The sequence below is a fragment of the Dromiciops gliroides genome, chromosome 2, assembly GCF_019393635.1.
Source record: "Dromiciops gliroides isolate mDroGli1 chromosome 2, mDroGli1.pri, whole genome shotgun sequence".
NCBI lineage: Eukaryota > Metazoa > Chordata > Mammalia > Microbiotheria > Microbiotheriidae > Dromiciops > Dromiciops gliroides.
In genome coordinates, this window is record NC_057862.1 from 493,331,535 (window position 1) to 493,343,803 (window position 12,269).

A 12,269-nucleotide genomic window follows, 5' to 3' on the forward strand; every position below is an offset into this window, starting at 1 on the left:
TGCAACAAAAAATAGAAGTTGAAACTGATGAGGCTGGAAATCAGGCCGTAGCAGGAACTGATAGATTCTCTGCATGGTGTGGGGGTGGGGATTGGTTGTGAGGCAGATGGAAGATACAAAGTCTGACCCCCTGCTATCTTCCCTTACAGGAAACACTGCACCCACCAGGTGTGTGAATCCTAAATTATATATATTCTCTTACCTTTAGTTTCTCACTTCTAAAATGGGTATAGTAATATAAGGTGGTTGTTGTGAAGCTTAAATGAGAAAACATTTGTAAAGTTCTTTGCCAAACCTAAAGTGCCATGCAAGTATCAGATATTATTATTCTGATTGAAATGGCCAATGACCAGGATTCACATTCATTTGTTCAATAAATATGTGCCAGGCCCCATGGTGCACCTGGCAGAGGGTGAATCAACAGCAATGTTCCATTTTGCCACTGGATGGAATGACAAACTTTGAGAATCTTTCTGAGGGGGTGGTTTTTGGCAAAGCAAAAGGCCAATGATGTGATGTGGATCATGTCAATATTATTTCCCCTATCTTAAAGAGAAAACTGACTTGGCAAAGCTATGGGAAAAGCTCTGGATTTGGAATAAAGAACTCTGAGGTTTGAATCCTGGCCATGCCACTTATTAACTGCATGACTATGGGGAAATTTCACTTCTGGTTCCTCAGTTTCTTTATCTGTAAAATGATAGCATTAGACAAGATGGACTGCTTGATGAGCGTCCGACTCGAAATCAATGATTTTAAGTAGAATTTGGGACAAACCAAGGTCACAATCTCCATTCTAAACAATTTAAATTCTTCAGGGAGGCACAAAGGAAGCAAAGATGAGAGTGAAGGCAGAAGCCAAGACTCCTAAAAATGTTATGACTGCTCCTGGAACTATTGCTCTGTCTCTTTCCAGCTCAGGTCATTTGGAATAAGCTATCATTACTCTCAGTCCCTCTTGCTCAGTATTCTGAAAAGTGCTCTGTGAGGGGGGAATTGCTTCTAGGTGTGCCTACCACCTTTTAGCACCACATGCCCAGCATATCCACTTACCAAACTTCATAACATTGGCTCCAGCTCTGAATCTCTGGATTCCACATCTGTCCCTTGAACGTACATTTTGACCCTGTCCATAATAGGTTCTAGCTTTTAATAACGATTCACTAAGCCTTTACATCTTGCAATTCCACAGCATTATCAGGTACCTGCCCATGTCTTCAAGTAGCAACTATTCTTTGAGAATCAACCAATCAATCAACAAACAATTACAAAGCACCTACTGTGTGTCAGGTCCTTGCTAGGGGAGAAGAAAACAATCCTTACTCATATGGGAGTTTGCATTCAAGGGAAAGACAACATGCATATATATATGTGTGTATATGTATGTATGTATGTGTGTATATATATATATATATATATAATCCTATGTAGAATTAATGTAAAGAGAATAAATACAAAGTACTCAATTATATGGTATGGCGGGCAAGGGAACAATCAGTTGGAGGATCAGGAAAGGGATTATACGGAAGAGTAGTTCTTAACCTGGGGTCCATGGACTTGACATTAAAAAGATTTATAACTATTTCAGTATAATGGGTTTTCATTGTATTTATTAAAATATGTATTCCCTACATATTTTGTTTTATACATTTAAAAACATTATTCTTAATACAACTCGACCAGCTTCACTGGACTGCCAATGCAGTCCATGGTATTAAAAATATGGATCCCTGATTTAGAAGATGGTGCTTGACTTTCATTTTAAAGGGAGAGATTCCATGTAGTAGAATTGAGGTGGGAGTGAATTTCAGACACAGGTAATAGCCAATATAAAGGCTCAGTGAGAGAATATGGAATACTATATATGAGGAACAGAGAGAAGGCTAGTTGGGCTGGGTTATAGAGTGTGGGAGCAGAGAGTAATGTCCAGTGAGTCTAGGGAGATAATTTGGGGACAGATAATAAAGGGCTTTGGGCAGCTAGATGGCTCAGTGGATAGAGTGCTGGGCCTGTAGTGAGGAAGACGAGTTCAAATCTAGCCTCAGAGACTTACTAGCTCTGTGACCTTGCACAAGACACTTAACTCATGTTTACCATAACCCATTGGATGGTTACTGGCTGTGTAACTGGTCAAGTTATTTAACTTACTGTGTCTTATTTTCCTTATCTGTAAAATAGGGATGATAATACCATCTCTAACCCTCCATCCCCCAGGATTGCTGTGAGGATAAAATGAGGTGACATATCTAAAGCACTTTGTAAGCCTTAAAATGTTATGTAAATGATAGCATTATTATCATTATGCTGCTGCTGCTGCTGTTAATTTCAGAACCAGAAGGCACCTTAGATTTTTCTAGTCTAACCTTTTAATTTTATAGATTAGGAATATAAAAGCCATAGAATAGAATTTATTTCTTTAAGGCATGGAGATAATATATAACAGGACCCAATTTTGAACCTCAGTACTCTGGCTCCAATCCAGCACTCTTTCCACTAATAGTGAATCATGTTGTATCAAGATCTTGAAAGCATGTGATTTTTATGCTTTAGTTTAGAAGATGTGACTTTAACCCAACTAACTACTTTTTCATGGTTGATCAAGCATGCCCCACTTAAAGTTGGGATTCAAGAGTAGGGATTGCTTTATTCTTGTTATTTATATATCTTCAGAGCCTACTGTAGTGACCAACAGGTAGTAGATACTTAACAAATGCTTACTGATTGATGAATTGACTTAGGTATATTGCCTCATGAGGTGACTTTTGACTTTCTTTGCAGCTAAATCTTTAAAAAAAACCACCCAGTCTTATAACAGCTTTCTACTGAAAACAAGTTACAGTGTATCACAGAGACACATAATACATGCCTTTGGTCCTAGGAAGGGTAGATGAGACACTGTAGGTGAAGCTCTTCTTTTCTTGGGGGAAACAAAACGCATTAGTTAAATTGCAGGCAGGCATAATTGTTTTTGTAAAAGGTTGAAAGAACAATGAGAAGACCTGGTTATCCATTCACTTAGTTGGCACTTGTAATGCCTTGGACATGGGTCACATCCTGATGTCTGTTTGATCATAAACACCTGTTCCCCAAAGCATCCTGCAGTTTGCTCCATTTTCAAAGGACTGATGGCAAATTTAAAATTCAAATTCTTATGAACAGCAGCAAAACTGTGGCTATAAAAGTGTTTTCAACTCCAGTGTTTTAAATGAAGGTTAATTTTCTGATAAAATGGAAAATGAATGAAAAATTGTCTCTCTGTATGCGAGCATGGCTTAGAATACTGTAGCTCAATTAGATGGGCTGATTGTGCAAACAATCAGCTCCATGTCCTGTTAAACTTCTCCTTTTCAAATTAGGAAGCTTTTCTATACTGAGATTAGTAGCGGTATTAAGGGTACAACAGATAAAAGATTCATCTCTGCTAGAAGGAAAATTGTAACATAAGAGGGGTTCAAAAAGAAATAGGAAGTTCTTAAAATCCCATGGCATATTCAAGGTTATTAAAGAATCATCCAGTGTGTAAATTAACTGCAAGACCCAGAGGAAAAAAAGTTATTATTATTAGCCTTTTGCTAAGATAGGAACATACTTCTAAAATGTAATTCTGTTTCAAGCATCTAAAGCAGACCCAACACAAGCTATTATTTGAAATACTAGTTGTGTCTGAAGTGAATATGAAACAAAGGATTTCTATTCTTTTGGGTTTGTTTTGTGAGTAGGGGAAAGAAAAAAGGGAAAAAATTCACTTCTCAAATTTTATTATAAAAAAACAAGTCAACAAGCACTTATTAAGTGCCTACTATATGTCAGGCACCATGCTAAATGCTAGGGATATGAAGAAAGGCCTGCCTCCAGGTGCTCATGATCTGATGATGGAGACAACATACAAATAAGGATATACTGTATATGTATACTATACATATATGTTTAAATATAATATATGTAACATGTATTTATATGGAACATCAGGGAAACCAGTGCCATTGGACAATAGAGTATGTAAAGAGGAGTAAGGTATAAGAAGACTGTAAATATAGGAAGGGCCTAGGTTATGAAAGGCTTTAAAAACCAAACAGATGAGTTTATATTTTATCTTGGAGATAATAAAGAATCCCTAGAATTTCTTGAAGGGAGACAGGGAAGAGTCACATGATCTGACCTGAGATTTAGGAGGCTCACTTTGATAGCTGAGTGGAGGACAGATTGTGGTGGGGAGAAATTTGAAGGAAGATCAAGCAGAAGGCTATTGCAATTATCCAGGTGTGAGGTATTGAGGGCTTGCACCAATATTGTCAGTGTCAGAGGAGAGAAGGGGTTCTATACAAGAGAGGATGGAAATATAGAATTGATAGAATTTAGCAAATGATGGAATACAGGTCAAAGAGTGAGGAGGTGAATTAAGACATCTAAGTCTGGAAGACTGAAAGGATGATGGTGCCCTTGACAGTTGTTGTTGTTCATCCTTCAATTGTGAAGACAACCATTGACATCAAGGGGTGATAGCTTGACTTGAGTGTGAATTGGATTTAAGTAAGGCAGAGTTGTTGGCCTCAAGCTCTCTTCCAGTCTTAAAGATCCAGTAGAAAGACAAAAGTCAGGACCACTCTCAATGGCTGATGGCCCATAATAGGGAATAGGGAAGTTAAGAAGACAGTTGTATTTTGGGGGAAAAGATAATGAGTTTGGTTTTGAATATGTTGAGCTCAAGGTATTTGTAGGACATGAAATTCAAAATTTCCAACAGGCAGAAGGAAATAAGAGACTGGAAGTTAAGAAAGAAGTTAGGATTGGATAAGAGACTCACAAGCATAGAGATGATGGTTGAATCCATTGGTACTTAGGTGATGACCAAACTAAATAGTATCTAGGGAGAAGATAAGAGGGCTCAGGACAGAACTTTGGGGGACAATCATAGTTAGTAGACATGACCTGGAAAATTATCCAGCAGAGGAACCTGAGAAAGAGCTGTCAGACAGCTAAGAAGGGAACCAAAAAAGCGTTGAGGCCTTAAAGCCAAAATTCCCTGTTTTAAAAATATGCATTTTTAAAGTGGGAAGATGATTGCTTTTGGAATAAGAGGGCCAATGTTTAGATCCCAGATCTGCTCAAGTTATTTAACCTCTTTCAGTTTCAATTTCCTCATCTGTATAACAAGGATAATAAGACATCCATCTCTTTTTTCACAGGCATTTGCTAGAGTTTATAGGGTCAAAGGTCATAGGTTCATAGATTTTTAGAGCTGGAAGACCGTAGAGGTCAAGTTTAGACCCCTGCTTTTATAGATGATGAAGCTGAGCCCCACCTCCAAAAAAAAAGGTTAAGTAACTTGTCTAAGGGTTACATAGCTAGTAAAGATTTGAGGCAGGGGGCAGCTAGGTGGTCTGGTAAATAAAGCACCAGCCCTGGATTCAGGAGGACCTGAATTCAAATTCGGCCTCAGATATTTGACTCTAGCTGCGTGACCCTGGACAAGTCACTTAACCCTCATTGCCCCACCAAAAAGAAAAAAAAAATATTTGAGTCAGGATCTACACATAGGTCTTTCTAACTTAAGGTCTTGTACCCTGAGATAGTGAGTAAAATGCTTTGCAAATGTTAGAATGCCAAAAACATGTCAGCTGTGGTTATGATTTCCTTCTTCTCATCTGATAGTCCCTGTAGTGACTGGGGAAAGAATTCCCAGGACTCTACTTCAGAGAGAAGAAAAACTGAGTTGAACTATGATGAAGAAACTGTTTCCCATCTATCCCCATTCTGGTCCTCTGTTCTGGGTCATTTACAAAGACTTGTCTGGTTTCGGGAAACTGAAAAGGCCAGTCCGCATTGTCTTGTTTCCAGTAATAATTTGCAGCCAGGCCACTAAATTCTCCCTAGAGTAAACCTTTTTTTCAGTCCCAGTAAATTATATGGAGGTGGGAAGGGGAATACTTAAATATTTTTCACATTCGCCGTCAGCTTCATCACAAACATCAGAAATTGATGTTTAATAGATTTGCCACTAATTGTCTCATTTGTACTCTACCACCACATTATAATGGTATCCACAAAACAGGATCTTTTGAAGAAAAAGACTTAGCATGTAATCAAAAACATAGAATACTCCTGAGACCAAATCACTCAACTCATGCAATACATAACACAGTATGTCTATGGAGCAACATGACATGCTTAACGTTGCATCTTAGCTATATAACCACAATAACGTGTTACATAACAAAAATCACTGGTCATGTACAGCACATAGCAACATATGGCACAGTTACATAGGAAGCACATTTTACATGGACACTAGCAGAGGTCATTGCCTGACTTTAGAGGTGATCACTTCTCTATTTTTTCTTAAAACATCATCATCTCGAAGAAGAATATAAGCTTCCAGAGAGCAGGAACTGTTTTTGCTTTTCCTTTGTAACCCTATTGGTTAAAAAGAGTGCCTGGCACTTTGTGAGCCATTGATAGATGTCAATGGATTGGTTGTTAAGTAAGGTTGGCAAAATAGGGCTGACAATTCTAACAGGATTCCCTCAAGCTCCTATATAACTCCAGATGACTGTAACCATCTATAGACCGACTACTTTGCAATACTAATTCTATGCTTGGGAATGAACATCCCTTGATGCCACTGGACTTTGCTGACTCAGGAAGACTGAATAAGGCTGATGACTCTGCCTCACTTAAATCCATTTCACAATCAAGTCAGCATATCACCTGTTGTCATCAGTCCTCTTCAGAAATGAAGGACTAACATCAACAACCATCCTGGAATCATAATATGGTCTCTACTTTTTCCTAATTCCTATTATTTCTTTCTAAGAAACAACCCATGTCTTTATTCTAGACACACTCTCTCCTTCCTGCTGAAGTCTATGGGTGACTTATTTGTAGGACCATCTCCAACTTTTCCCTATGCCATCTCCCCTGCTTTTTCTTGGGTAACCTTAGCATGACTACACCCAAGGTCCAGGTACCTCCCTGGTTGTGGTTTCCCTTTATTGTCTCCATCCTGCCCCCAAACTCTTTAATGTCTCATGTAAGCTTTAAATTTTACCTTGTAAGAGTTAAATATGATAAAGGCCTACTTTAAGTGCTACTGCACTAATTGGTGAGAATATTTTGGAAGGCAGGTTGTTTTTTGTCCTTGTTCCTGAAGAGGACCATATCATTGGGTGATGTGATGACTTGCACTGAACTGGATTTAAATGAGGAAGGGAAAGTCACCAACTTCACTCTCTCCTCCAGAGCCGTCTGGGTCCAGCAGCAAGATATGTAGTAGGGTGACTGGAGATAGCCCTGAATGTTTTTAAGGAAATTGGGGTTAAGTGACTTGTCCAGGGCTACCCAGCTAGTAAGTGTCTGAAGTGAGATTTGAACTCAGGTTTTCCCAACTTCAGGGCCAGTGCTCTATCCATTGCACCACCTAGCTGCCCCTTTTGAAGGCATAGGATCTTAGATATAAAAGGGACTATAGAAAGGATATTCAAGGGACTTCAGAGGTCGTTTAATTATGAACTGAACAAAACTTAAATCTATCCCTTTACCACTTCCACCTATTGTTCCCAACTCTGCCCTTTACAGCCAAATAGAATAATAGGGCAGTGAGATGTCATAATGATTAGAACACTGGACCTGGGGCAGAAAGACCTGAGTTTAAGTCCTGCCTCAGATACTTATTACCTGTGTGTCCCTAGCTAATCCACTTTCAGCCTCAGTTTCCTTAACTATAAAATGGAGATAATATCATCCAGCTTCTAGGATTTTTGTGAATCAAATGAACAAACAATAAGTGCCTAATATGTGCTAAAGTCTGGGAATACAAGTACTAGCAAAAAGAAAAACAGTTCCTGCCCTATGGGAACTTATATTCGAATGGGGAGAAACAACACATAAAAGGAAGTTGAAAGTGAAGCTGAAACACAAAGGTACCCCCACATAAGGGTATTGTAGAGAAAGTTCTGGAGAATCAAGAGTGTGGCCTAAGGAATAACGAAGGCATGGCTGGTCTGGACATCCTCCTTAAAGTGGAAGTTCTGGAAGGAACCAGCCAATGACAGGGAGAGGATGCAGGGTGGAGGGTGCTTTCAGTCCGTGGAGATCAGGAATGGAGCAAGTTTTCGGCGTCAGAAGGTTTTGGGGGCCATTATGAGGATCAAATGATCTATATAATGGTCTTTGCAAATCTTAGAGCACTATATAAATACTAGCTGTTATGCTTATAATTTGAATTCCTATTCTATATCACAGACCTTCAAATAGATGAAAATAGCTTCCTTCCCCTCTCCTCTTCTCCCTGTCTCCTCACCTCCATCTCTTTTCCAGCTGACATATCCCTTTTCTTTTAACCTATCATATTTCATGATCTTGGGGTCCTTAACCATCCTGAAAACCCTCCTCTGGATGCTCTCCAGTTGGAATATGTAGAAAATGAGGCCCAGGGAAGTCATGAGATTTCCTTGAGTTTATGGGACTAGTTAGTGGTAGAGCTCAAACAAGAACCTGGGTGTCCAGACTCCCAGTAAAGTAGAACTTCATTCTGTCCCTTCTTGGGGCATCATTTTCTTTTTTTTTTTTTTTTCGAGTTCACAGCTTCTTTCCTCAGAGGAATACACATGTGCACCTAGGAGAAGCACACGGCTGGCCAACACCAGAAAGACCCTATTCTTATCAGGATATGCCAAGAACCCTTTCTCCAGTCCCTACTCTGACCAACATGTCTGCCCTGAAGGATCAGATACCCAAAGGATGGGTGCTCGGAGCCAAGGATCTCCCCAAGCCCCATGCCCAGAGCTGGCACAGCACCCAGACTCCAGAGGGAATAGGGAACAAGGCACATAGACCCTGGGAGTCAGAGAGGGAAGCATCAGTGCAGGTATACACAACAGGTACACACAATGTTATGGCTAGGTGTAGGAAAGGGGGCAGGGGCAAGGAAACATGGTCCATAAAGGGTACCCCCTCCTATACCTTAAGCAGGTAAAGATAAGTACCTTCACTAGCAGCAGAGAAGGGGGGGGCGAAGAATGGGGAGAATGACTCAATGAGAGGAACTTGAATAGGTCCCTTTCCCAGAAATAACAGCCTCAATGGCTACAGAGGGACCCATGCTGGTGTGGAGTAGTCTTAGGATGACAGCTAGGGAAGGGAACTAGAAGGGGACAGGAGACAAGTGGGACAGGCAGGCAGTTCCTCCACAGCCTTATCACCCTTCCCAGACCCCAATGGCTCTGCTGACTTCAGGTGTTCGCTCATGGCCGAGGATGGGAAGGGAAGGATGAAGAAATTCACATGATCAGACACTGCTCACCACTGGCACTTGGAGGGCCAGACAAATTCAAGGTGTCAAGGTCAAAGTTGAAGCCAGGGGGCGTTTCCCCCGCAAGTTCCTTTGGGGGATGGCCCAAATCTTGAAGCTGCTGCATGAGATCTAGCACCATCTCAAATCGGGCTTTCTGTATGTCCTCACTATTGGCCGCCGTCTCTTTTTCAAACTGCTCACAAATCTTGCCCATGACATTGTGCTGTTCCTGATACTTCTCAAATTGTTCTGGAGGCAGTGCTTCACGGTGGCTCTGTAACCACTCTGGATATTTCTCTGTGATTTCTTTCAGTGACGGATATAGTATATCCTTGGATAATAGGTTCTGCATAATGCTCTGCATAATGGGGAGTATATTGCCTTCTCCTTCCCCTTCCCCTTCTTCTGTGCCCAGCCCTTCCATGGCCTTGGTCAGCTCCTCTTCAGACATGCTGGAGTTCTGAAGGTCAGTGGCATTTTTTGCTAGTCCACTGAGTGTTTCCTTCAGGCAGGAAGCAAACACTTGTTGGGATGCTGTATCACTGCCCACTCTCCCTGCTGCCTCAGAGAGCTTCTGGAACTGCTCTACCAGGTGGGGTTCCTCCTCAGCCAGCTCCTTCATAGCCTTCTCAAATTCTGCAGTGGCTTGGCATGCTAGCTCACTGTCAAACAGTTCTTGGAAGAACTCTTGGGAGGCAAAGAGGGCATCTTTAGCTGTGTCTGCAGGCGATCTCTTCTGGGAAGCTGAAGCATCTGGGGCCTTGGTGGTAGGAGGGGATGCTGGGGAGGGTTTGGCTTTATCGAAATCATCAAGGGCACTTTCCAGAAGCTCGTCCATCTCCGGGTCCGTGCTGGATGCGCTCTCTTTCTCAGCTGCGGCCATCTTGCTCCTTGGGGCATCATTTTCAAAGCTAAAATTTCATTTTTTTCTAAGATCATTTTAACAAAGGAGAGTCAATGAAAGTATAATTGCTAGCATCAGAACCCAGAAAATGGACAGCAGGAAGAACACCAGAACTGGAACTTCATTCAAAGTAAAATCCCAAATTCTTCTACAATTCCTCTTTGGATGCTGAAAAGTCAGTGTCTAATTCTTGGCTTTGGAATTGAAAGGGACCTGAGAGATCATCTAGTCCAGGGCTTCTTACATTTTTATCTCATGAATGGACTCTTTTGACAATCCAGTAAAGCCTGTGGAACCCTTCTCTGAATGATGTGTTTAAATGAATAGAATAAAATAAAATACCTAGACTCACAAAGGAAAGCAATTAAAATAGTCATCAACTATTTTAAAAAATAAGTTTACAGACCCTAGCTTAAGAACCCCTGATCTAGTCCAAGTTCTTTATTTTATAGAGGTGGAAAGTGAGATTCAGAGAAGGGTATTTATACAAGGTTGTCCAGCTCATAAACAGTACAGCTGGGATCAAGGGCCTCATCCTTTGACCCCAAGACAATACTCTTTCCTCTATACCACATGGAGTTAATGCCAGCTATTGCATGGCCTAAAATGAATCATTTCAAAATTGTCATTAAGCAGCAATGTAGGATTACCACCTTTGTACCAGTGCCAAGCCAATGCATTTTAGGGTTTTCTAAGTTAAAGGCTCTTGAATTAAAGAGAGATTAGAAAAGCATTTCCCCATCTTAATAGTATTTTATTTTTTCCAAGTACATGTAAAGATAATTTTCAACATTCATTTTTGTAAGATTTTGAGTTGTGAATTTTTACCCCTCCTTTGCCTTCCCTTCCTTAAACACCAAACAATTTTATACAGGTTATACAGCACAATCATGTTAAATCTATCACATAAGTCATGTTGTGAAAGAAGAATCAGAACAAAAGGGAAAAACCATGAGAAAGAAATAGCATAAAACAAAAGCAAAGTGAAAATATTATGCCCCAATCTACATTCAGAATTCACAGTTCTTTTCCTGGATATGGGGAACATTTTCCATCATGAGTCTCTTGGAATTGTCTTGGATCATTGCATTGCTGAGAAGAGCTAAATCCATCATAGAAGATCATTGCATAATGTTACTGTTATTGTGTACAATCTTCTCATGGTTCAGCTCACTTCACTCAGCATCATTTCATGTAAGCCTTTCCAGGTTTTTCTGAAATACGCCTGCTTATCATTTCTTATAGCACAATAGTATTCCATTACATGCATATAACACAACTTGTTCAGCCAGTTCCCCAACTAATGGGCATCCCCTCAATTTCTAATTCTTTGCCACCAAAAAAAGAGCTGCTAAATTATTTTTGTATATGTGGGTCCTTTCCCCTTTTTTATGATCTCTTTGGGATACAGACCTAGTAGTGGTACTGTTGGATCAAAGGGCATACACAGTTTTATAGCCCTTTGGACATAATTCCAAACTGCTCTTCAGAATGATTGGATTGGTTCACAGCTCTACCAACAATGCATTAAGGTTTCAATTTTCCAAACCTTATCCAACATTTATCATTTCCCTTTACTCTCATATTAGCCAATCTGATAGGTGTGAAGTGGTAGCTCAGAGTTGTTTTGATTTGCATTTCTCTAATCAATAGTGACTTAAGATATTTTTTCATATGATTATAGATAGCTCTAATTTCTTCACCCGAAAACTGCCTGTTCAGATCCTTTGACCTTTTATCAATTGGAGTATGACTTATATCCTTTATTTATTTATTTATTTTTGGTAAGGCAATTGTGGTTAAGTGACTTGCCCAGGGTCACACAGCTAGTAAGTGTGTAAAGTGTCTGAGGCCGGATTTGAACTCAGGTCCTCCTGAATCCAGGCCCGGAGCTCTATCTACTGCGCCACCTAGCTGCCCCGACATATTCTTATAAATTTGATTCAGTTCTCTATATATTTGAAAAATGAGGCCTTAATCAGAAACACTGGCTGTAAAAAATTTTTCCCAGCTTTCTGCTTTCTTTCTAATCTTGGTTTCATTCATTTTGTTTGTGTAAATCTTTCTTAATTT

The 12,269-nt window shown here is 40.1% G+C and overlaps 1 protein-coding gene across 1 annotated transcript; it reads right to left on the reverse strand.

Annotated features, from left to right (window-relative positions):
- Positions 1–8,851: 8,851 nt before the first annotated feature.
- LOC122741722 (peroxisomal biogenesis factor 19-like) lies at positions 8,852–10,175 on the reverse strand. The gene has a single exon (XM_043985454.1). The coding sequence runs from the start codon at positions 10,173–10,175 to the stop codon at positions 9,279–9,281; it is 897 nt and encodes a 298-aa protein (XP_043841389.1). The 3' UTR covers positions 8,852–9,278.
- Positions 10,176–12,269: the final 2,094 nt, after the last annotated feature.

Coding starts and splice junctions, on each gene's coding strand:
- LOC122741722 (XM_043985454.1), bottom strand. CDS start 10,175: ATGGCCGCAGCTGAGAAAGAGAGCGCATCCAGCACGGACCCGGAGATG.